The 23302-nt window shown below is 42.3% G+C and overlaps 1 protein-coding gene across 1 annotated transcript; it reads right to left on the bottom strand.

The window, feature by feature from the left end:
• Positions 1-234: 234 nt before the first annotated feature.
• cilp2 (cartilage intermediate layer protein 2) lies at positions 235-23012 on the bottom strand. The gene is made up of 10 exons (XM_030050518.1): positions 22953-23012; positions 14158-14253; positions 12587-12856; positions 11801-11983; positions 10274-10429; positions 9830-10147; positions 9099-9207; positions 8705-8862; positions 4238-6666; positions 235-4149 (listed from the first exon to the last, which is right to left on the bottom strand). The coding sequence occupies exons 1-9, from the start codon at positions 23002-23004 to the stop codon at positions 4250-4252; spliced, it is 3759 nt and encodes a 1252-aa protein (XP_029906378.1). The 5' UTR covers positions 23005-23012; the 3' UTR covers positions 235-4149; positions 4238-4249.
• Between the last annotated feature and the right edge of the window lie 290 nt (positions 23013-23302).

Raw genomic sequence — 23302 nt, 5'->3', positions numbered from 1 at the left:
TTCAAATTATGGTATTGTAATGTGTTGTATATCAATAGCACTGCGATTCTATTTCTATAAAATTGCATATGGGATAAAATACTTTTTTTAAAAAATCTGGAACGATGTGACGTCATTACAGATTTTTGTAATTTTCTGAAGTGTTCTTTCAGACAAATCAAATCAAGACATCTACCAAAAAGTTTACAGATTTTTTTTTTTTTTTTTTTATTTACAATTCCTTGTTCACACAATTATAGTTCATACAATACACAATTTACACATAAAAACAGGGGGAAAAAGAGATGAGCAACACCATGCAAACATTAGTGCTATATAACGGTTTACAGACCATTATCAGGAGCCAGTTTACAGAATGTATTTATTGGGGCTCAGGGTGACTTCCTGGAGCACAATGGTAATTAGACAACTCTTTTTTTTTTTTTTTTTATAGCCCAGACACAGTTGAAAAGTTCAAGGATATCTCCACAGATAAATTATGGTCTCCCTGAGACCAGCCACACTGTACAGGCAAGAGGAGGAGTGATAAATCTGTGCATGTTAACTGCACACTGAAATCCTTATTGTTTCCTGCTGTTTGACAACTTTGTGCTTCTGATTTTTCTCCTTGATGTTAGACAGTGATGGTCACCATTATTGTTACATTTTGCAAGTGATGGTTTTCTTTTAAAAAGTAGATGAAATTATGATAAACGATCTTCACAGATTCATAATTCAATTTCAAATGTTACAGAAATAACATTTAAACCTAAAATAAGCAAATAAACCCAGGATAATATAGATGCCCTTTACAACATAAATCACCACAGACCCCTTATTTCAGTCCAGTAACTATTGTAATCCCCAGATAATAGTGTATATTAAAGGCAGCTGATATTCCTAACCAAGAGGCATCATGGCATACTGATAGAAATGTGACAGTGAAATAATTAAGCAAAACTACTTATATTTGCTGGTATTGAGAATAAGAAAGAAAAAGTGAATAATCCACAGAATTGCTTATGACATGGGATCCCACCAATTCTGGTCAACACTTCAGAGTTGCAATATAGTATTATCTGAAATCATTGAGCACAAAATCTTTTTGACATCAAATACATTTTCTTTTCATTAAAAAAGGAATCTCAGCAATGAGTTTGTTATCTCTTGGATTTTCCCCGCAAACTTTCCCAACTCCATCTTATTTGATTCTAAAGACTTTGGAAACTCAAGAATTTCCCTCAACTCATTAAACCAAACATTTATAATGGTCCTTTAATCTTCTTTGAAGTTCCTCAGAAGACAAAGGAGCTGTTTGGATAGCTCAGTTAACTTCTCATGCAAGGCCTTACATAATGGTTAACTTGGGCTATTAGTGCTGCCTTGTCCTTCAAACTCCCCCGATAGCTTCTCCTTGTGAATAAGCCAATTCCCCTGTCAAAGCTTTCTCCTCCTGAAAACTGCATTCTTCCATGTGCAACCACTTTCGAAGCCTGAGATTCTGTAAGTGATGGACTGTGAGGCCAAAGACCACTAGTATTTTCCCTTGCCTTTTCCCTTTTCCAAACAGCTCCCCCAAATTATTAAAATCCATCACAAGATAATCTTGTTCCTCTTGATGTCTGTGGTCTAACATTTCCTCCAGTTGCTCTACAGCTGGTGGGCCTCCCTAGCTGACCTCACACACCATTGCATTCTAATATGACTTATCTCTTCCCACACCTGGATTCAGTTATTGTCATCTTCCACACAGCTTGGATGCTACATCTGCGCCAGGAAGATGTTTGTTTTCATCTGGACGTCTGAACTCCTCTCGCGATGAGGGCCCAACAGGCCTGCAATTAGAGAGGTCAGTGATAATGGCTTTGGTACCATGACGTGTCGCTCTATATTTCTCTGCTTTGAGTGGTTTCCTGAAGTGTGCTGTGTGCAGTGAATAATGAAATAAGATGGCTTTCTGAAGTGTTTTAGGGCGAAGTGCAAGTATAGAAATGCAGTATATGGTTTCCATTTACATAACTTCACAAAATCTTGGCCCCTTTAAAGCATGTGCTAAGCAAAAAAAATCAGTTGCACATTGGAAATAAATGTAAACAGACTGAAAAAAACTGAGTTGAAAACACCTTCAAGACTGAGTTAACTGTACAGTGGGCTGTAGGCCATTTTGATTGTAAATGTGTTTGACCACAATTCTCTTGGGCCTGATTTATTGTTTTATACTCATCCTTCATCCTTTGCATCCTGGAAATGAACTTGTTTGGTTGTTTGGAGAAGTCAGGGTCAAACTATTTTAATAGCTCTCAAGAGTAAACTGTATGTAATTTATTTCCTAATTAACAACAGGCTGATATTTACTTTCCAGCCTTGCCTGGCTCCTCCACGGACCACAGGCACCCTCATATCAGTTTGGATTAGTTCAGCCATGGAGCTTCCCCATGGGCCTGAAAGGACACACAAGTGCCCATTTTGGAGATAAACAATTTTGACAGTATTATCGGTGGGTGAAGTTTTGCTCCTATTACCAACTCCAATTAAAACAGTTTTTGAATGCCTCCCCACTCGCTACTTTAATGAATCACCAGACCGATAGCTGGACAAGAGCGGGAAGTGCTACTAATAAATATTTATTATTATTATTTTCAACTCTGCATACATTCCTACACTGAATCAAAAATGCCAGAAACATAAACCATGAAGCTCTATGGAAGTTGGTCCACAAAATTCAGAAGTGTGTTCACTACAGTTTGTAAGAGTCATGCAATTGTTTGGTCTATAAAGGGAAGGCTCCAGTGAGAATTACAGTCCTACTAATAAGAATGCTCTCTGAAGTTGAAAAGATTACCGTGTTGTGTGGTGTGCTAATTGTAAAACTGACTTAGTCATGCAGCAAATTATAAAAGAGATTATTAGAATTTATGCAGCATGGACTGTGTTGAAGAATGATTACATAGCAGTTAAATTACTTGCCGAAAACCACTCATATTCAAATAAATCCTATACAAGATCCCATACAAAGACCTGTAACCGCACCACCTGCCACATTTTCTGAGGGAGTCGCCTGCCTCCTTCACCAGCTGCACCCTGTCTGTATTATATTTGTCACATGCAATGATCTGCAAGGATTCTCAAGTTAAAATGGTACATAGTTATTGCACTTCGAGATACAAAAATAGACACCCCACCACCACACAAACAGTCAGTTTCGTCTTTGAATCAACTTGTTGTTCGTTTCTAGGTGGAGGAAGAGAGATACCAAGGAATGGTGCTAATGTGGAATGTGCAGGGGACGACAGGAAATTGTGTCATACCGTAGAATCTACTGTCCCTTTTTTGGGTTACCTACCGCAGGATATGTTTAGTCTACTGTTGAGATCCGTTTTGTTAAGGGATGCTTGTCTTGGCAAAGGCCTTGCTCTTGCACATTGTAAGTAGGTGTGGGAGGACATTTGGCTGAATCACAGTTGGCAATGTGGCAAGCTAATGAAAAAAAGAAGCATGACTAAAAAACATCTTCTGTTCCATGGACAGCATGCCTCACCCCACTGCACCCAATGTGTCTCTCATAAATATGCCTCCCCTTGGTGGAGAGATTTTCCCAGTTTCTAGAGAAAGGGCTCAGTGTCTGCTGCCGACAACAAGGACCTCATGTTTTCTTCTCTCTGATCTTCAAGGGAAGCATGAGTTCAATGGAAAGCAAAGACCAATTATGAAGTGTTTGGGGCCTGGGGTGGCTGTTAGGTTTGGTTGGTTACTGTAGGTTTGTTTTTAATTCAGGCATTGAGAATCGTCAGCAAAAACACCCACCATGGGGAATGTGGAATGCCACAAATTAGAGCTTTAAAAGTTACTTGCTCAAAAATTGACTCAGTCTTTTCATTCATAAAATCTAATAAAAGCCAATTAAATAAATATTCATCACTCCATTAATACAAGCTAGTGATGCACATCTCACAGGAAGGAAGAAATTAGTGACATTTATTGCCAAACCGTTCAAGTAAATCTAAGACTAATGAATATCTTCAATTTAATCACACTGGCGGTTTTGCTGAATCGCTATCTGCCTCAGTTCGGTGATTTTATAGTCAGGAGGGAGTTCATACTCATCATCAACACACTGACCAAGAATGACCCTTTACTTCCTTGGCTTGATGCCATCTTATCAAAGTCAACCTAGAAATGAGAAGAAAAGATTTATAGTGTTAACAGTTATAGTATTAATATATATAAACACACAGTACACATTTGTATCTCAGTCTACCTCTCAGCACATCTACTGGCGTTGTTGTGTGCGCGTGGTTGCTCTCCTTCTGTTTGTAGAGCTGACTCTGCGAGTCTGGGTCCTGCCCCGCTGCTCTGAGGGATAGGCCACCACCTGGGTGGCTGATCTCTGCACCTGCAGACCCTCCATCTCTCTCATGGCTCTTGCCATTTGAGACAATGTCTGGCCTGGGTTAGTCTGGAGACGCTGGAAGAGGCTCTCCCTGCTAATTTTCCTCTCTGGGCAGCTGTATGTCAGCGCAACTCCAGAGTCCGACTTCATCTCCCTGGAAAAACCATCTGAGGTGCCGTCAAAGCAGCGTCCAATAGCAATCTCCTTGGCAACTCTAGGATTCTGGTCTGTGACTGTGTAGATGCCATAGTTATGTCCCAGAGGATCCACAGGGGCTAGCATGGTGAATGCATGGGACTCGTTGTTCTGCGCGGTTGGTGGATGCTTGGTGAGATATTCTTGCAGGAGATTGTTGGTGCTGATTCTGCGACAGTTCCCCTGTGGAAGGATCGATATGAGTGATCTGTCCACCTCAGCTTGATCAAACAGCATGCCGCTGCATTTGAACTCCACGCAAGCTGCAGAGGTGTTGGCTTCTCTCATGTCCCGAGTGCTCCGGATGTCTCTAATGCCGTAAAGTTTGCCTTTTGTCTCACGGTGTGTTCCTCCCATGTTCTTTGACCTGACCATCACTTCCTTCTGCCCATGGATCCTCACCTTGATGAAGCATGCCCGGAACTCTTGGGGGTTTGGCCACCAGGAGAGGTAGTCTCCTGTCCAGGTCGTCAAATCATTCTCCTGGAACGGAACAACATTGTATTCATACTTGTCCTTTTCCACTCTGAAGAATCTGAAATGGTTTGCATCAACTGGGGCATTTTCACAGGCTATTAAACTCTGATACGGATATATTGGTCCATTGGTCTCATCAAGGTTATTAGAGTTAGGCTTTGCCAGGTTGATCCTGAAGGCTGTTTTCTTTAGGGCTGGATCCTCATGGTCAGAGCGCTGATAGTCTATTTTGTCCAGATATGGCTGAGAAACTCCAATGATGTTTGGATTCATTTTGGGAGAGGAAGGAGCAGCCTCTAGCTCTTCTCCCCCCATCATTGCTGTGACATATGCAGTGTAAGCGTCAGGCCTCTGGGCATCACAGAAAGCTGGGAGACAGGCTCCATTGGGTCCAGTTATAACACTGTCAAAGCGGCCCCATGCCCTGGGGTTAGAGGAGTAGCCGGGCTTTGGCTCCAGGTTTATCAAGGTGATCACAACACCTTCCAGCTGTTCAGTAGAAAGGAACTTGTCGCTCATGTAAGCCCGCACTTTGACATAGCAGCGTCTGTTCTCAGGTACATCCAGATTGAAGAGTCTCCGTTCTCTTATCTCCATGTTGCCTATGAGAAAGGTTCGCTCCTCTCGTTTGCTCCTCCCATGGCCACCGGTAGTTGTCTGGGTATAGGTAAAGTCACTCTCCTCCTCCCAGACTCCAGTGTCTGGGTTTAAAGACCACAGTTTCATTGCTGGGATGTGCTCTTGCATTTTCACATGCTGTGTATCAAGAAGGACCTGCACCGCTCCAGCTCCAAGCACCTCCTTGTTTGTATCATCTCGGAAGTCAACAGAGAACATGCCGTAAGTCCTCAAAGGGAGCATATCCCCCTCAGCATCCACAAAGTTGAGGTCGCCAGGAGCTGCAGCCGCTGTAGTGATATTTCTAGGGTCAATGAATGTGACACTGGCTTTCACAGTTCCTTCATAAATCTCTCCATTTTCCTTATGGAAGGAATTGGGAGGAATAACTAACTGGCCTATGGGGTCCTCCCCTTTAATTTCCCCTAAGTCGATAGTGTTGGTCTCCCCTGCATTGATGTCAATTGGTATCTGTTTTCTCATCACTTTCACATCATGGTAGATTGATCCTCCTCTCTTGTCAAAGATGAACACTTTTGGAGTGTCAATAAACTTCTGCGTGGGGTCAACAAAATTTACCACTAATCTCTGTGTGTCTGGGGTAATTTGTAGCGTGAAACCTCCTTGATAGCCTGTGGTTCCCACTCTCTCTCTGCCAATATAGATGTGTCCAAAACGCAGAGGCTCATTATTGTCAGCTGTGACCACTCTGCCACGAACCAGCACAGTAGGCTCCACACACTTCTGACACCCGCACTCTGTCACAGCGCGGATGGGGAGGCTGTAGGTGCCACAGTCAATGGTTCGACTTTCCATACTTTTGACCCCACAGCAGAATCCAGCTCCATCCCGGCAGCGCATATCAAAGTCCAGAGAGCCAGCACATTTGTTGTGGGGGCAGCGGCCAGCATTGTAGAACTTGGAGCCAGTCCCAGGTTGAAAGCAATCCATCGGCAGTCTGACGAGGTGGGTCTCCGGGGTGGAATTGCATGCTGGAGTTCCTTTTGCTGTGGATTACACGACACATTACAAGTTACTGTTGAGGCCAATACTTATAGAACATACGTTTACAATATATTTGGTCATTTGATATGCATACAGTATGTAACTTTATGTGTGTGTAACTTTATGCCTGTATGAAAAGTGTAATAGTGAAGTCATCCTGATGCTTTTTGGTTGGTATTCACAAATGAATGCACATATAGTGTTCTGTGCAAACACTGATGGAAAGTATTTAAATATTCGCATGTTTGTTTGTAAAAAAGTTCTCATGCTTATTTGCTTATTTAATCATAAAATCAGTCATATGCTGTGTAATTGCGTACTGCTTCATAAGATTCAAAAAAGACATGGATGCAGAATAAACAGCAACTTTTAAACTGTGTAATGGTAAACTGAATATTTATTATAAAATTGTTCTCTCTTCTTTCCCTTTCTGTCACTTTCAATTTCACACACACACACACACACACACACACACACACTTGCACATAACAGTGTCTTCATGGCCTCAGAATACCTAAGACTGGCCAAGTTGGACTGTGAAATGTTCATGATGGGGTAATTAGACGTGATGTTGAGAACATGTATTTACTATCCAGATGGGAACTGGAAAGAAAAGATTATTGTTCACTCAGACATTGGCAAAATAATTAATGTGCATGATATCATAGGGGAGTTTACAGTCCAGTATTCTTGTTAAACTCCCCATCTCACAAATAAGTCAATAATTGCGGACAGATGGAACTGGAAATATCATTAGTACAGTACAGATGATGGCTATACCAAGAGTATTTTGAATTTTTTGAGAGTAATAAATTTAGTCTAAAGTCACCTGAATAATCAAAAGTTAGAGAGCTTACAGTGAAAATCAAATTAGACTGAATACTTGAGTGCACTGTACAACATGAAAAGAAACTGCACACTGCCCAGGAAGCAAGGCAAGTTTGTCATCCTGCTGCAAAGCCCAGGTGTTGTTGTTCTATTTACAGGGGGAGATAATTCCTACTGTAATGACTTCAGGGGGTACAGGGATTCTTCTGAAGAAAACCGGGATAGATTACTTTAGCATAATCCCATGCAGACCCTTTTCATTAATCTTCATCTTGGATAAGCACCTGGGCGACATAAGCTATGTGTATCTCTCCCACACAGATGTGGAAAAGCGTACTTGTCTGAGTCGATCAGGAGGGAGAGAGAAAAGGAGCAACACGGTCTATTGGCAACTTCAGATTTCACTTCAATACAGGGTGCTCTGGAGGGATTGGGTTTGGGGTTTTACAGTGTACAGGGCCATTTCTCACAGTAAAGAATCTTTGTTTAGAAAGGAGTAGTTTCAACCAATGTAAACATAATAAAAAAAAAACTTACCACTCCAAGTCCGGCCAGATTCTGCGAGCCCTGATATTTTATGCTCCTATTTTACTGTGTCAATGAAACACTTCATCCATCGACTGACTTTTTTTCTCTCCCTCAGTTGTAGGACACTGTTGTTTTGTTTGTATCCTGCCGTTCCATAGACTTGGGTCATGAATCACTTGGTTGGAGCGAACAGCTGGCATTTCTATGGAAATGTATATAAGTCCCCATGGCATCTGTGTTTTACATTATAAAATATATTGTGCCTCTTTGGTCAGTGTTTTTACTATAAAGTTCCCCTCTGGAGGATTATCTCTAAAATATCAAATGCATTAGGATATAGGAACCATATAACTCCTGTATCATAACTGATCATTTACCCTCATGGTTGATTATGTTATATGGTTCATTACATTACAACTTACATGTGTTCCATCAACTGGAAGCTGGTGTCTTGTTGACAATGAGAAGTCCCAACTTAAACTGATCAGAGGGTCTAATGTTTTCAAAATCAGCTCTTCTGTTGTTACAATGTGTCATCACATCCGGCTTCAGAGCAATACATCAGTGAAGCAATTCCTACAGATACCATCTTTAACTATACATCTGGTTTTAACTAGATGGTAGAACTGTCAGTAGAGAAATACATTGGCACTGAGATGCAGCAGCTTCCTAGACTGTACATACCAATAACTGTCAGGAGGGCTGGTGTGGATTTGATGCTGCCTGCGGAGCTGCTGGCTTTGCAGTGGTACTCTCCTGATTGCTCAGGCTTCAGGCTCCTCAGTACAAGGTCCTCTTCATACTTATACAGCTTCCTGTCCAGCAGAGTACCATTGTGGTACCTGGAGGGTAGGGGATAAAGGGAAAAATTATGTCAATTTTTTTTTAAAACTTTGTTAAGTATCTGTAATTTTTACAATAGTTTATGTGTTTTATGATAAATACAATTTCCAACAGTGTCTTGATATCAGTTTCAAAATATTTGAAAGTAATCGAATGCTGAAAATACTGTCCATATCAGAATGTTACAATGTCTGAGTTTCCTGTGCTCTGCAACCCTAAAACACAGTCATCTCACCAGTAATATTTGTCAGGTGTGGGCGATCCTGTTGCCTTGCAGCACAACAGCACACGTCCTCCTTCATAACGCACTTTGTCCTCAGGGTGCTTCACAATGTATGGTTTCTCTGTGGGAAGCAGAGGCAAGCAAACCCTCATTACCTCACTCGAGCTGTCGTGAGTGGTACCACAGTGCCTTCAGGCCCAGTAAAACTCAGTCATCCTGTACACTTTATTGTCACATTGGCCTTCATTCTTATGAAAAGCTATTGGTAAAGGAATCACAGCTTTATATGCTGCAAAGGTGAAAACTCCCTCTGTTCATTTGGTTACTATACAACCAAATATGTCTAGCTGCTCTAGATTATATCAAGTATTTTACTATTCTCCTGTTGTTGCTGTTGTTGTTGTTGTCCCAGTTTATTGCTTTGTGCCCGACAGTCCAGGAAAATACATAATTAGATGATACGATTAGGTGGTTTACTGGCTCTGTAGGACCATGTTAATGGGCATCAGGATACTCATTTCCAAAGAAATCACTCACATTATAACTAAACTCCTCTACATAAATTCCTAATAAACTTAACCAAATTAGACCATGTAATTGCTTTATATTTATGGCCACACTGGTTCAGTAAAATTACCTGAGTGACAACAACTTGGCGTCCTTTACTCATTAACTGTCTTGCCGCTTGTAATAACTATATCCTTGGTTCATACCCATGCGGTTTTGTCCTTAATTAGACTCACCAGCTGACTTGAGGACAGCCCGTACCCAGGACAACCCTGTGGTATTACTAGATGTGGAGACGTCAGCAGGGGCAAACTTCTCCTTCCTGATGGAGAGCAAAGTTGAGCTGGAGGAGCAGATTCCAGGGAGCCTGAACTGGCCCTTGACATTTGTGCGGGCGCGGATGATCTTGGGCCGGTTGGCAAGAGCAACCCTGGCTCCCGCCACAGGGACTCCAGTCACACTGTAGACTTCTCCTACCAGCACGTGGCTGTCACACACACAACGGCTACAGTCCTCGCTGGGATGGCCCTCAGTGCACACTCGCTGACATTTGGCTGTTGTGAGACAGAGAGAGAAGAGAGACATCAACATAAGCATTCGCAACATACAGCATCATTTATTGTTTACCATCAGTTTCAAGCCATATCTCGGCATATCATTTCAGTTTGCCTCTACAGTACCTGGGCATGGACTCTTTCCACACTTCTGTATTTCCACAGGTCGTCCAACACACTGCACTGTCATCGAGGACCTTACACAGGTCCTCCTCCGAATCCTACGACCTCCACCGCAGGTCGCTGAGCAAGTTCCCCATCGACCCCATGGACTCCATTTAGCTGATTACACAGAGAGAGGAGAGAAAAATATGTGTTTGAAATGTCATTCCAGAACGAGATAGACCCTCATTTAGAAAAACAGCACTTACAATGGCACTTATAATGGCAAAATGATTGCTTCAACAGTGGAGGACATTATGAGTGACCTTTGGACTATTGCTTTGCACAAGTGGTTATGTTTTTTGATGATTTTGAAATATCAACTATAAATTTAAAGGGTTTTTGGAATAAAAACCCTTCAAATGTAACAGCAATTTAAGCAAAGCATACCAGTGATTTTGAATGTTTGGCTCATTCACTACAATTTACCCAGATTTTACATCACAACAAACCATTTTGCAAATCATGTGGGGTACTAAATATTTCACAACATATTATTAAAATCCCATAATTTCCAATTTGATTTTTTGAAACACCCACTGTATAATGTTCTGCTTCTGCAGCGAATAAAGTCATCACAATTCATAAACCGCAGGACTAATAATTCAATGTGTAAAGCAAAATGTTTCCCGAGTGACTATTTCCCATAGACTGTTTGACTCAGTTTCAAGTTTGCCCAATTTCCAGTCATCAAATCACAACAGTGCTGCTGCTTTTTGGAAAACTAATGTGGATGACTTTGTTACAGTGATGGAATACAGGTGTGAAGAAAGTTTGAAGTCTCTGAAAGTTCATTTTCACATCATAGTGGACAAAATTGAATCCAATGGCTGGATAAAAGGTAGGAAAAAATGTACCACTTTTCTAAAATATGACGACATGCTTTGGGAAAAGCTTAGCAGAAATTAAAGTGAAGTATATACATTGACTGGTACGATCCTTTAAGCTTGCTTTGTAATTTTAATTAACAATTAACTGTCATGCCCAGTGGGGGCTTGACAGTGAAGCTCAGTATGAAAGGTTTGACCTGGTTTATCGTGCTTTTGCTCTCCTCCAGTACAACAGGCACTGACAGGAGACAGATCTGTGGCCAGTCCCTTCATGGCAGAGAGAGGAGCTTGGTGACAGCCCTCTGCTGATCAAAGGCCTCAGAGCTCTGCTCACATCAACTGTGCAGTCAGTGGGAATGACAGGTAGGCTATTGTTAATGGGCTCCTGGTGTCCCATGACAGACCTTTGAGCAGTGGATGAATTACCCTGATTGTGCTAATATGATGATGACCCCACAGAGTGGCTTTGATGTTGTAACAAAGGGGCTGTCACTGTTTGCCCACATGGAAGCTGGACTCCCAGTCCTCTGGCAGAAGGGTGGTCTCCTTGCTCACTATGGCACCCTGCTTTTTATTATGTCTTTCATGTGTGATGTCACCACAGCACATGAAGTACAGTACCTTTCTTGTATTTCATGTGCCATGAATTTTTGCCTCTCACCTGTGCATTGAGGGGTGGCACACTCCCTTCTCTCTGAATGGTGCCCTTGGCATGCTGGCACCAACAAGAGAGGTAGGGGCTGGGTGCTGACACATGTCCTCTGGCGGACCTGGATGCCAACATCGTTACAGACCGTGGTGGAACAGGGACCCCATTCACTCCAGTCAGTCCAATAGGCCTGGACTGAACACACACAACAACAGAGCATGACTGAATTGAAGGCGTCTGAAAGTCACAGACACTGAAATGAAACAACCTCTTCACCTCTTTAGCTCATTGAAATATCATGTGATACATCTAACAGATTTTATTGTATTTTTATGTCAAAATCTCATTACTTTTACATCCTGGAAAACATAAAATCTTTAGCGGTGATGACTTCTTCATGTACAAGGAGGCATACATACATAACGCTTTCAACCAATTAAACCATCATAGATTTGTTCAATCCTACTGATCTGACCCTCCCATCAAATTAAGTTGCCTTGTGTTATGTTTGACTCCAATATCCTGCTTCACCAGGAAATACATCAGATTAAGAAAGCAAGATGCCCTCAAAATGTAATTTCACTGTGCCCCTTTTGTGTAGTCTGATTTCACACCAGGAAATATACATACTGGGCAGAAAGTTAATGGTTTTATGTCTGTTTGCTTTTCATTCTACCTACTGCTCACGGTAACAGGCATGTGAAAATGTGTGTTCATGCATGTGTTAATCTATTTATGAATGTTCATATCTGCTAAGTGATAACTTGTGCATCCTTGAGCTGCTCTCATCAGAGCTACCTGGGGGACACTGAAAGCGGACGTGGTAGTTGGAGCAGATGCGTCCATACGGCTGCTCCTTGTTGATGCACCAGAAGCCCTTCTCCAGACTGGAGTGGACCACTTCCCCAGTGTCTGCTGCTGCCACCCAGTCAGTAGTACGAGCCTCCATTGCCGTGGGCCGTGCACAAACTCTCTCTCTGTAGTAGAAACGGATGGCCTCCAGGCGCTCATAGTCTCCATTCCCTCCAGGATGGTCAATGTTGAACCAGGATGTCCACTCTGTCACGCCTGGAGGCACAGAGAGGAGAGACGTGGGTGAAAACCGCAAGAGTAGGGGGGATTATTAATCACTGGCGAGAAAGAGAGTGGAGAAAAAAGAAAAAGAGAAGAAAAGAAAAACACAGCGCCTGACTTAAAGGGATAAAGAAGGGGAAAGAGTTTGGGGTTGCTCTTATTAGGAGGGGAGGCATGAGTTCAAACCAAGAGACTGAAAGAAAGAAGAAAATAGTCAGAGTGGGGAAGGGTTACAAAGTTTAAGATGAGGTCTGCTACTGCCATTTGAGAATGGTTCGTTGACCTCAGAGAGGTCCGCGTTGTCCAGGTTCTTTCCAAAGCCCTGGCTTGACAAATGAGGCTTTTTGTCTGCCACATGTTCTGACCTCACAGCCGGTCCACAGGAGGGTTATGAGGAAATAACTGTGTAGCAATGCATTAGCACCAAACTGATGGAGTGTCTTTCTTTCACCAAGTAAAGCAATGCTTCAGTTTAATAAATGAAGCCCCTGGGGTAATGTGTAGGGTGTACTGAGGTGATTTGCACAGATGGAGGGCTTCAAAGATATGTACTGTAGAGACAGACTGTTGCTAGTGCTCCTTGTTCAATTAAAAACACTTGTTAAATCATCAGAAGGCCATGCTTTTAGACCTCAAGATGACAGACACTTAATTCTATTTTTTTTTTTTTTTTTTTTTGCCTGTGGTTACATCACAGTGTGTGCTGTCTCAGATATTAACTACATGCAATGAATAGTCAATTGTTCTCAACTAAATGTAATGTTTCCATAATTTAATCATTTGGCTCTCTAATTTAATAATGTCTGTTCTGAGAGAAGATTTGGGTTCAAATAATCCATATGGTAGGTCATGGATCGTAGATAAAATGCTTGGGTCTTATGATATCATGATCTTTAAGCTACAGTAATTGAAAATACGAGAACAAGGACCATTTAGACTCAGCTGGCAAAATCATGGATTGGATTTATTATTGACCTAGAACATGAGAACCATTTAAATTAAATTATTAAACTGCATGCTTATACCACTTTGGTTAGTTAAGTCTGAACAGTTCTCACTTAAATCGTCTCCCAGCAAATTTGAGAATTGCAACTAGTTCAGTGTTAAACTATCACCTCTTGAAATTTTGTGTCTTGCAGTGCATTTCATAAATCATCTACTGTTGGAATAGCAAGGACTTACACATAAATATTACAGACTACAGAAGTGAACTGCAGTGTAGTTCATGGTTATGTGTGTGGTGTCAGCAGAATATGTATATCTGTGTCAGTCCAGCCAGCTGGTGGATACAGTACCTGTTGTCTGCGTGTCAGATAATGTGTTGTGGACTGGTTTCCTGCTCCTGTCTGTCTGACTCGAGCTGTGGGGCAGACTGCTGTTCCACACCGACCCTAGAAAGTAAAACACCAGGAGGTAAAACACGTGGCATCGATGTTTCCAGTATCCAGTCCGTATCCCAGGTTCAGTTCAATTGATTGAACAGAATGATGGTGCAGGAATGCCAGAGGGTGGAGGTGAATGGATGTTTGTATAATCTGTGCTTTACAGTTTGTATCTGAGCAGCATCTTTTAGTTTTGCTTGTTTATGCAGTCCATGAAATAGCTTCCCTCTTTGATATAGGTACACAGTAAAAGCCCACAGTTGTTATCCAGTGTGTGTGTGTGTGTGTGCATGTCTGTGTGCACAGATTAATTAATTTATGCATCCATAACTGAGTGCAGTTTAAGGTGAGCAATTGTTTTGCACTTAGTTGTAACACACACACACGCACGCGCACACACACACACACACACACACACACACACACACACACACACACACACACACACACACACACACACAAATCACACTCATTACATTGTGCAGCAGTCTGAGCACGTTCCATTCTTTGATCAATGTGCAGGGGCTTTCAGCCTGAAGTGAGACACTCTCATTATAAAGCCTTGGTGCACATGGAAAAATACAGCTGACGCTTTTTCTCCATTCTGTACTCTTTATTCTCTCAATCTTTTTTTATCTTTTTTTTTTTTTTTTTTTTTTTACTTGGGCCTTCTGTCATTTTTATGCACTATTCATCTGTGCTGCAACAGTCAGGCCAAGGTCAGAGTGGAGCTTCTGTGAAAAGACAGGATAAAGAAATGGCAAGGTACGGAGAGCCAGGTATTTAAACATGCAGGCAAACACACAAACAGGTGTGCAAACAGGCAGGGAGACAGGCTGGTAGACAGACAGACATGTGACAGACAGGCAGGCCCGCAAATATGCGAGACAAATAAAAGGAAGACTCGTTTTTTGCTTTGGTTTTTTGTGCCGTGTCGGAGGTCACATCCTGTGTGAGTTAACACGTGTCAGTGCACTGTCTGCAAGTTTTAAATGATCCTTTGTCTCTTCCTTTTGCACAACACCTCCCTTCTCTCACATCGTCTTACCTGTCTCTTCTTCCTGCCCCCTTTTGCTCCTTCTCCTCCTCCTTTGTCTCCTGCTCTTCTTCCGTCATCCTACTCCTTTCCTATCTCTCCCTCCTCTCTCCCTCCCATCTCACATTTGTTCTCCACCTCCTGGCTCATCTCCCTCCCCCTTGGTAGCCTCCTCTCCTCCCTGCTAACCGTCACACTTCTGCTCATCCTTCAGCTCCTTGTCCTAACCCCGGCTTCTCCTCCTCCTCTCAGATCCAAGAAGCAGCCGCTTTTTAGGACACTAATCAAGCCCCAGCTGAGACAAATCAGTGTGTGTGGAGTCATCTGTTAACCAGCGACTGGGCCAGTGAGCATGGCCAAGCCTTCACTTCACTTCAGCCTGCTGCATCTCCTTCCACAGGGCACACACACACAGGCACACACACACACACACACACACACACACACATACAAACACACACACACATACAAACACACCTGCATGACCACATTTCTTGCGGGTTTCATTTTTTGATCAATTTGACACATGCATATACACACATAAGCACACACACATGCACAGCGTGGTTGTATCACTGAGTCATTCTTACATCTCTCTCCCAAGGGCCAAACAACAGCAAATTATCATTCCTACTGTCTGCCTCCCATCCAGCCTTCCTCTCATCCCTCTCTCTCTCTCTCTCTCTCTCTCTCTCTCTCTCTCTCTCTCTCTCCCTCATTGATTTCATACTCTCCCCAAGTGAGATTGTGCCATGCCTCAAAGGGCTTGCAGTGCCAGCCAGAGATGCCCAACCACTTTTGAAAACACACACACACGCACACACACACACACACACACACACACACACACACACACACACACACACACACACACACACACACACACACACACACACACACACATTGCTTTTTCATGCATATGCTTTCACATTTTCCCACTTTAAAAAGCATCAGCACAACAGCAAATATAAGATGAAAGCAATCGTGTCCTTATTGGACTGGGAAAGATATTCACACTGACACCCATTGTTAACTCTTCGATTTATTAGGCACAGGCAAAAACGGGATTTCTCTCATGCTTTGAAGTATAATGAATAATTTTCCTATGGCACCAATTTTAAATGTTTTCCAAAAAAAAAAAAAAAAAAAAAACGTCAGCTGTTTGCTTGACATTTCATCTTGGAGTTAAACTGAGGCTCTGCGGAAAAAATAAACGTCATGGTCCATGACAGAAGCATTAAACTTGAACAGCCCCTCTATATGTGTGCACGTGTCTGTGCGAACGCTTAGTACTTTAGAAGGGACACCGCTGAGTTTATGACCAGAGACACCCAGGGCGAGCATCGATCCCAGTCCCCGCTGCTTTTACGGCCTACCACTGCTCTTTATTGTTGCGCCAACACATTTCTTTTCAATCCTAGGCTTTTTTCTGATAGATTTTACAAAGTGGGATGGTTGCTCAACATAACAGAGTTAGGTTATACAAAAATGCATTATATAACTTTTAGTTCAAGGCTAATCCAACAGGTGTTATAGAAAATCAGCAGACTTCCACAGTGGATTTTCCACTAATTCCAGGATTGAAAATCCATCGATAGTGTTTCACATCAAATGTGTTTCTGATACACTGGAATGGCTCGATAAACAGAAACAAATGTTTCCACCCAATTTCTGCTGGGCAGATGTTGGTTTTGCAGTACAATTCAAACCCTGCCCTTTCTCCTTTTGTCTCGTCAGTATTGTTTCCCTGAATTTACAGCCAGTTAAAAGAAAACCTTTTCTGCTACGTTACTGCACAACTGGGATCTTGGACTGATCCTTGTTTACAGCTTACAGTCTGGATTTTTCAGTGCAATATAGGGAGCTCTTGTGAGTGCTATGAGAAGGAAAAAAAAAACAGAACAGAAACTTTGTTTAGAGAAGGCATATAGCGTTGGATCATAAAAAAAAGTCTTGTGCCAGTTAATTAGCAATGATTTAAGTAGCACCCAGTGCCAAGTGGTTCTCAGTCACTTCAGAGCCTCTACAGCTTCTGTAGCATGGAATCCCACACCTGCTGTTGCTGCATAACTGCATCTAGTCTGAAGTGCATCCTTTTTTTTTTTTTATTAAAGAAATCATAAACTCTGTGACTCTCGTTACATTAAAAAAAAAAAAAAAATCCTCCCGCACATTAAGACAAAAGACCAGGGATTTTACAGATAAACCATTTGGATCTTGATTATCACTTCAAGATGTCTGATAATGAAAACCAAACGATAAAAGATTATTAGGGTCATTTACGAGGTGACTAATTGTATTAGAAAGTTAATAAAAGAGGCCAATGAGGCACGGCAGAGTGCAACTGCTCGGGTAGTGACCTTAATTATGACACACATGACCTGGCCTGGCTCCCGTGGCAGACTCAGAGACCTTATAATTGTTCTGAGCAGCATGTTTAACACTTTATGTATTTTACGAGCCTGGACCTTATACTGTGCAACCCGTCAGGCAGCTGGTACGCGACTAAATTTATCTCATCAAGATGCGAGCGCAAACGCATTTTTGTCAAGCCAGAGGGAGCAAGGTTAGAACTTATGACTTCCTCTTCCTTGTTGCGACAAATCCATCTTCAGGGGCCCCGCTGCTTTGTGTACTTGTGTGCGCTCTGCTTTCATGGGATTTAAATTGCAGGTCCTAAAAAAAAAAAAAAAAAAAATCTGCACTTTGCTGTCACACATCTTTTCGCTCTCTCTCTCATGTCTTGACTGCAGGGTCTGGAAATCTAATGTAATTCTGAGGGATAGTGGAATGCAAATCCTCTTTAAAAAGACATATCAATTTTCTAGTACAGCTTTACCTTTGACATGAACTCCCACACATAAGAGCTACATAAATCCTTAGCCAGCCTCACCATGACCCTCATAAACCATAGGCAGGGTATCAGGATACAGTAAAGTGGCAAAATATAGAAGAGGTGATGGAAACAATACATTAGCAACAAGAACTCACTGCGTCTCTGGGCTTGTTAACAGCCAGCTTCTACATATAACCATATGGCATGGGCTGGGGCTCTTAATAAACCTAGATTCCTGGCTATGTCAATACCATGGTGCTTTGGATAAGCATGTATCTGTCTTCACCCACCCGGAGTTTGTTTACACCTGACAGTGTTTTGACAACCAAATATGCAATCCTTACTTTAGATGTAGGTTTGAGTTTAACGATTTACGTCACTGGGGTCCACGCTGACACACAACTACTTCCCTTACAGCCGGGCTACACAAAGGCAAATCATCTATTAATAATTACCAGTGCCCTTTGCAAAGGGCAGTCGCTCTCTCTGCATCACTTTCTAAGTGGAGCGGGAGTTTTCCAAGAGCAAGTATGCACACGCAGCCTTTGCCAGAGGCTAATAAAAAGCTGCAAAGGAGAGGGAGGGGGGAAAAAGCAACGCTTTATGAAGTTGCACCCAGAACGGTTTCAGTCAGATTAGAGAGGTATAGTGGTGCCAGATGTATGTTGGCAAAAAGACAGGCCTTAACCAGCAGGTCTGGACCCTGTTTACAATATTCCACATCCTTACAAGAGGGAGAAAACGTGAACCTCCCCTATGTTATGTAACGTACTGGATGGAGTCGGCTCGCAAAGACAGCAAGGATGTATTTGTTGATGCAGCTTGTCTTGCCATGCCCCGGCCCTGTACTTAAGTGCAATAGCAGGAGTGCTGTGAAGTGTTAGTGCAACTGGAAACATCTGTCACAGAAGTCTAGCCCCATTGAAATTTAAGTAATAAGGAGGTATTTGTTCTAAATCAGAGGCATTTTATTTCGACAAGGTTTTGTAGAAAGCCAGTGGAATGAAAACTCATATGAATTAAGGGATTTGTGTGTGTGTGTGTGTGTGTGTGTGTGTGTGTGTGTGTGAGTGTTCCAGTGTGTGATTATGACTTTGCCATGTACTCTTGTGGAAGCTGTTTATGTGTTTGGCTTGCTGTTGGAGAGGATGCTGTCTGTCTGTCTTTCTGCCTCTCTTTATCTTGTCTCTCCTCCAGAACCTCCTCATCTCTCTTGTCTAAAAAGCCCTCAGACAGATTCCTAGAGCATCTGCACCACATTAAAAAATTAGCAATTTTCCCCATGGAATTACCTGATGAAACAAATAGGCCACAAGATTCGAGGATTTTGTTTTTTAAAAAAATGTTGCGCTGGCTTTGTGTTCTCACCAGGAGGGAAGACGAAACCACTCTGCATTTCCTCATTGATGCTATTAAAAATTCAACCGGGCAGCATAGAATTTCCCATTAAAAATGGCTGCAAGTCCTCGCTTGAACTTCTGCACCTCTACAAAGGAACAGAGCCAGGAGCTGGAAATAGCTCAATGCAAAGCAGCTGATTAAAAAATAGTGTTATAATAAATAATGTCGTTTTAGGTGCACATACTTACACAGACACACAGACACTCTGACACACACACACACACACAGAACAGAGGGAGAGAAAGAAAAGAGAGAGCTCTGATATGCTTGATGTTGTCATTTATGGGAATTTTTGCCTTTTTCTTTGATCCCTTATAATCCCTGTCTCCGTCATTAAAGTCAGCAGGCTAGACAGCCCTCTGTGTGTGTGTGTGTGTGTGTGTGTGTGTGTGTGTGTGTGTGTGTGTGTGTGTGTGTGTGTGTCTGTGTGTGTGTGTGTGTGTGAAGCGATGAGACCAGACTGTGGTCAGCATCTGGAGAACTAGCCCTTCTGTCTGACTCGCTAAGGCTCTCCAGGTCCTCATACACACGCACACACACACACACACACACACACACACACACCGTCTGCCTCTGTCTTCACCTGGCAATTATTCACCAATGGCCATGGAAGGATAGAATAGAATAGAATAGAATAGAATCAGTTACCTTACCTCCAACATAACTGATATAAAGTAAATACTAGTATTTATATTTTCATTTGACTGCCCAAATGAAGTGCAACCAATTATTATGAAATAGAATAGAATAGAATAGAACAGAATAGAACAGAATAGAATCAGCTTCATATGAACATAGTATATAACTGAAACCCTAACCCTAACACAACTGACATAAAGTTGATTCTAGTATTTATATTTGCATTTAACTGCAACTGAAGAAAGAAGAATAGAATGGAATAGAATAGAATAGAATGTGTATTGCTTTTCATTAACCTGCAGTAGAGCGATAAAGCTGAGTTCATTGACCCAAGTGGCACAGGCTGGTAGTCCACTGGCACTGCCACAGAGTGACAGGCCATTCAGGTTGAACAGGCCAGTCAAACAGCTCTGGAGGTAACAGTGGGCCTCAGTGTGAGCAGCGGTAATGCCTGAGTGTTCCCCTCAGAGCTATACAGGGCATTCAGCAGCAGCTGCCGCCTTCAAATAGGAAAACAGCTCATAAATCTGTAAGTTCTGAGGGGGATGGAGAGAGTGACGGGAAACAAGGTGAAGAGAGCGTTTGATGGAGTGGGGAGAGGGAAATAGGTGGAGAAAGGGGAAAAGAGGGAGTTTGATGGACTGGGGGAGACGGAGAGAGGTGGAGAAAGGGGGTGAAAAGTGACTTTAATGGAGTGAGGGAGAGGTAGAATGGAGAAAAGTGAGGATGTTACTGGAAGAGGGAGGTAGAGAGGGGAAAGGAAAACATACAAAGACAAACAGGGGTGGAAAGAGAGACCTAATTACATAGTGATGGACAGAATGCAGTCAAGAGGGTGAAAGGAAAGAGTGACATGCAGGCCAGGGGGACTGGGGAACAGAGGAGGCTAAAGTCATTTTACCTGTGCTCTCACTCCTCGCCTTCATTCCTTCCTCTCATTGAGCTGAGCACAAACCCAGCAGGTGGGAAAGTGGGTCACTTGCTTTGTGATTATTTCTAGTTTCCAAGGTGACTGGCTTTTATATCTCGGGGACTGCTGGCACTGGCTTTGAAGGTGAAATGAGGACATACCCACCCTACTGTAAGCTGGGGTTGTCCCATTAAAGGAGGGCATTGCTGAATATGAATTTTTACAATCCTCTTTGAGGTACTGTGTGGCTGTGCAAGCACCAAAGGCAGTGCATATACTCTGAATAATGAATGTCAGCCTGAATTACCACTGTTGTGCTGGCTTTTTCCTACATACAAAAATTTTTATTCATTCCCAGAATTTCTCAGTGCACAGCCTCAGTAAGACATTCATGGCTCTGTCTGCAGCCTACCAACAAGATATGGAAAACTATTAGGGCATATTCACACTATTTTCCTTTTTTTTTTTTTTTTTTTTTTCAAACTGCCAGCTCCTTTTATACATTGAAGTTAATGGGGAACAGCCGTAAGGCAGACAGGAGGCGGCGGCTTTGGAAAAAAGCGCTGCTATTAGCTTCTTTCAGGCAAAGTGGAGTGCTTGCTAAGGTATAAAACAGTTCAAACCTTTTTAAGGAGCACCCGTGACCTGGACCATTATCAAACAGCTGAGTATTGTTATATATATATATATATTTATATATTCCAATACTGCATTGATTCTCTAGCTCTTTGTATCATCATGTATTGTTTATGCACTTCATTTTTATATGATGTTACGACAGCTACATTTTGGTGCATAGTGTTAATCAAGTGCTAATTAATAAATTGTGATAAGAACTTTCATTTAAAGTGTTATGTCTGAGTTTGTCACCCAATTCATCAGATAATATGTTGTATATTTTATTAGTCTCACTTAGTAAGTGTTATGCAGTACAATATACTTAAAGCTCTGTTTCAGTCAATCTTGTGCACTTTATCAGTGTACCGAGATACAAATTGTATCATGACTCATGTATCGTGACTGAATCCTGAGCTCCCCGCCAGTACCAACAGTATGAAGCGCTCTGGCACTGTTGCGGGAGTTTCTGGTATTTGAGAGCTGGACAGAAGAAGGCCTACTGTTTTCTGATAGTGGCAGCTACTGTAGCTGGTTGCTATGGGAACATATTATGTGCTGCAGAACCTGCTTTACATTATCACCAGCATAAAATGTAGATGTGGACGGGTCATGCCTTTTTCTACCAAAAACAGCACAGCACTACATCCTCATACTAAATATACAAGCAGACAGCAAGCACTATAATTACACTGACTGAGGAGCTTTTAATCTCCACTGCACCGTAACCAGATGTTGCTGATTAGCCTGGAAGTGGAACGTGCAAGTGACTTAACATTAGAGATTAACAACTGCTGCGGTGGTCTATAAAGCAACACACACACACACACACACAAACGTGCACACACACAAATACTACCCTTATCATATGACCTCACCGCCAGACTGCTCCCCTGAGTCCTACACTGACATCCTCTGGGAAATGCCGTCAACTTAGAAAAGTCTACAGTTTGGGCAGTAAATTGTGCACATGTGTGGGTTGTCATATTGTGGTCCTCTATTTTTTTTTTTTTTTTGCAGCCTTTTTTATTACTAGAAACCAAAAGGGAGATATCAGTGAATTGAAACTTGATCCCTCAGTGGAATAGAGACATTGCTTTCAGAGGCTTTAAATAAATCTTATCATCAATTCCAGTTGTTGACTTACTTTCAGGGGTATTTTATTGACCGTCCATATTTATAACAACTTTCTGTGAGTGTGTCATGATGGCATCCACTTTTATAATTAGCATTAACAACAGCTGAGCAATAGTCAAACTGTCTTCACTTACCTTGGGCCAGAGCGACTGAAGTCAGGACAGATAGCAGGAGTGCCACCTTCATTAAGTCCCACATGGTGCCACTCTGTCTATCACAAACAGATGTGTTTTTCTCTGGTCCTCTATGGCAGAAATTAATTGGAAAGCTGCTACAGGTCTTCAACTTGCAGGTACTTCTGAAAGTCGGCCGATCAGCTTCTCAGGTGTGAGTGATGCTGCTGGTAGAGGAGAGCCACGTCGCTGCTCTTACTCATGTGAGAGCTGTTGAGCTGGACAGGAGCACAGGAGTTTTAAAAGAAGGGGCATCGTGAGTGCACACCAATCCAGCCCCTCTCTGCTCACTATTGGCCAATGCGATGTAA

The sequence above is a fragment of the Myripristis murdjan genome, chromosome 4 (assembly GCF_902150065.1).
Source record: "Myripristis murdjan chromosome 4, fMyrMur1.1, whole genome shotgun sequence".
Classification (NCBI taxonomy): Eukaryota; Metazoa; Chordata; class Actinopteri; order Holocentriformes; family Holocentridae; genus Myripristis; species Myripristis murdjan.
The sequence above is the reverse complement of the archived record's forward strand: the minus strand, read 5'-3'. Positions and strand labels throughout refer to the sequence as shown.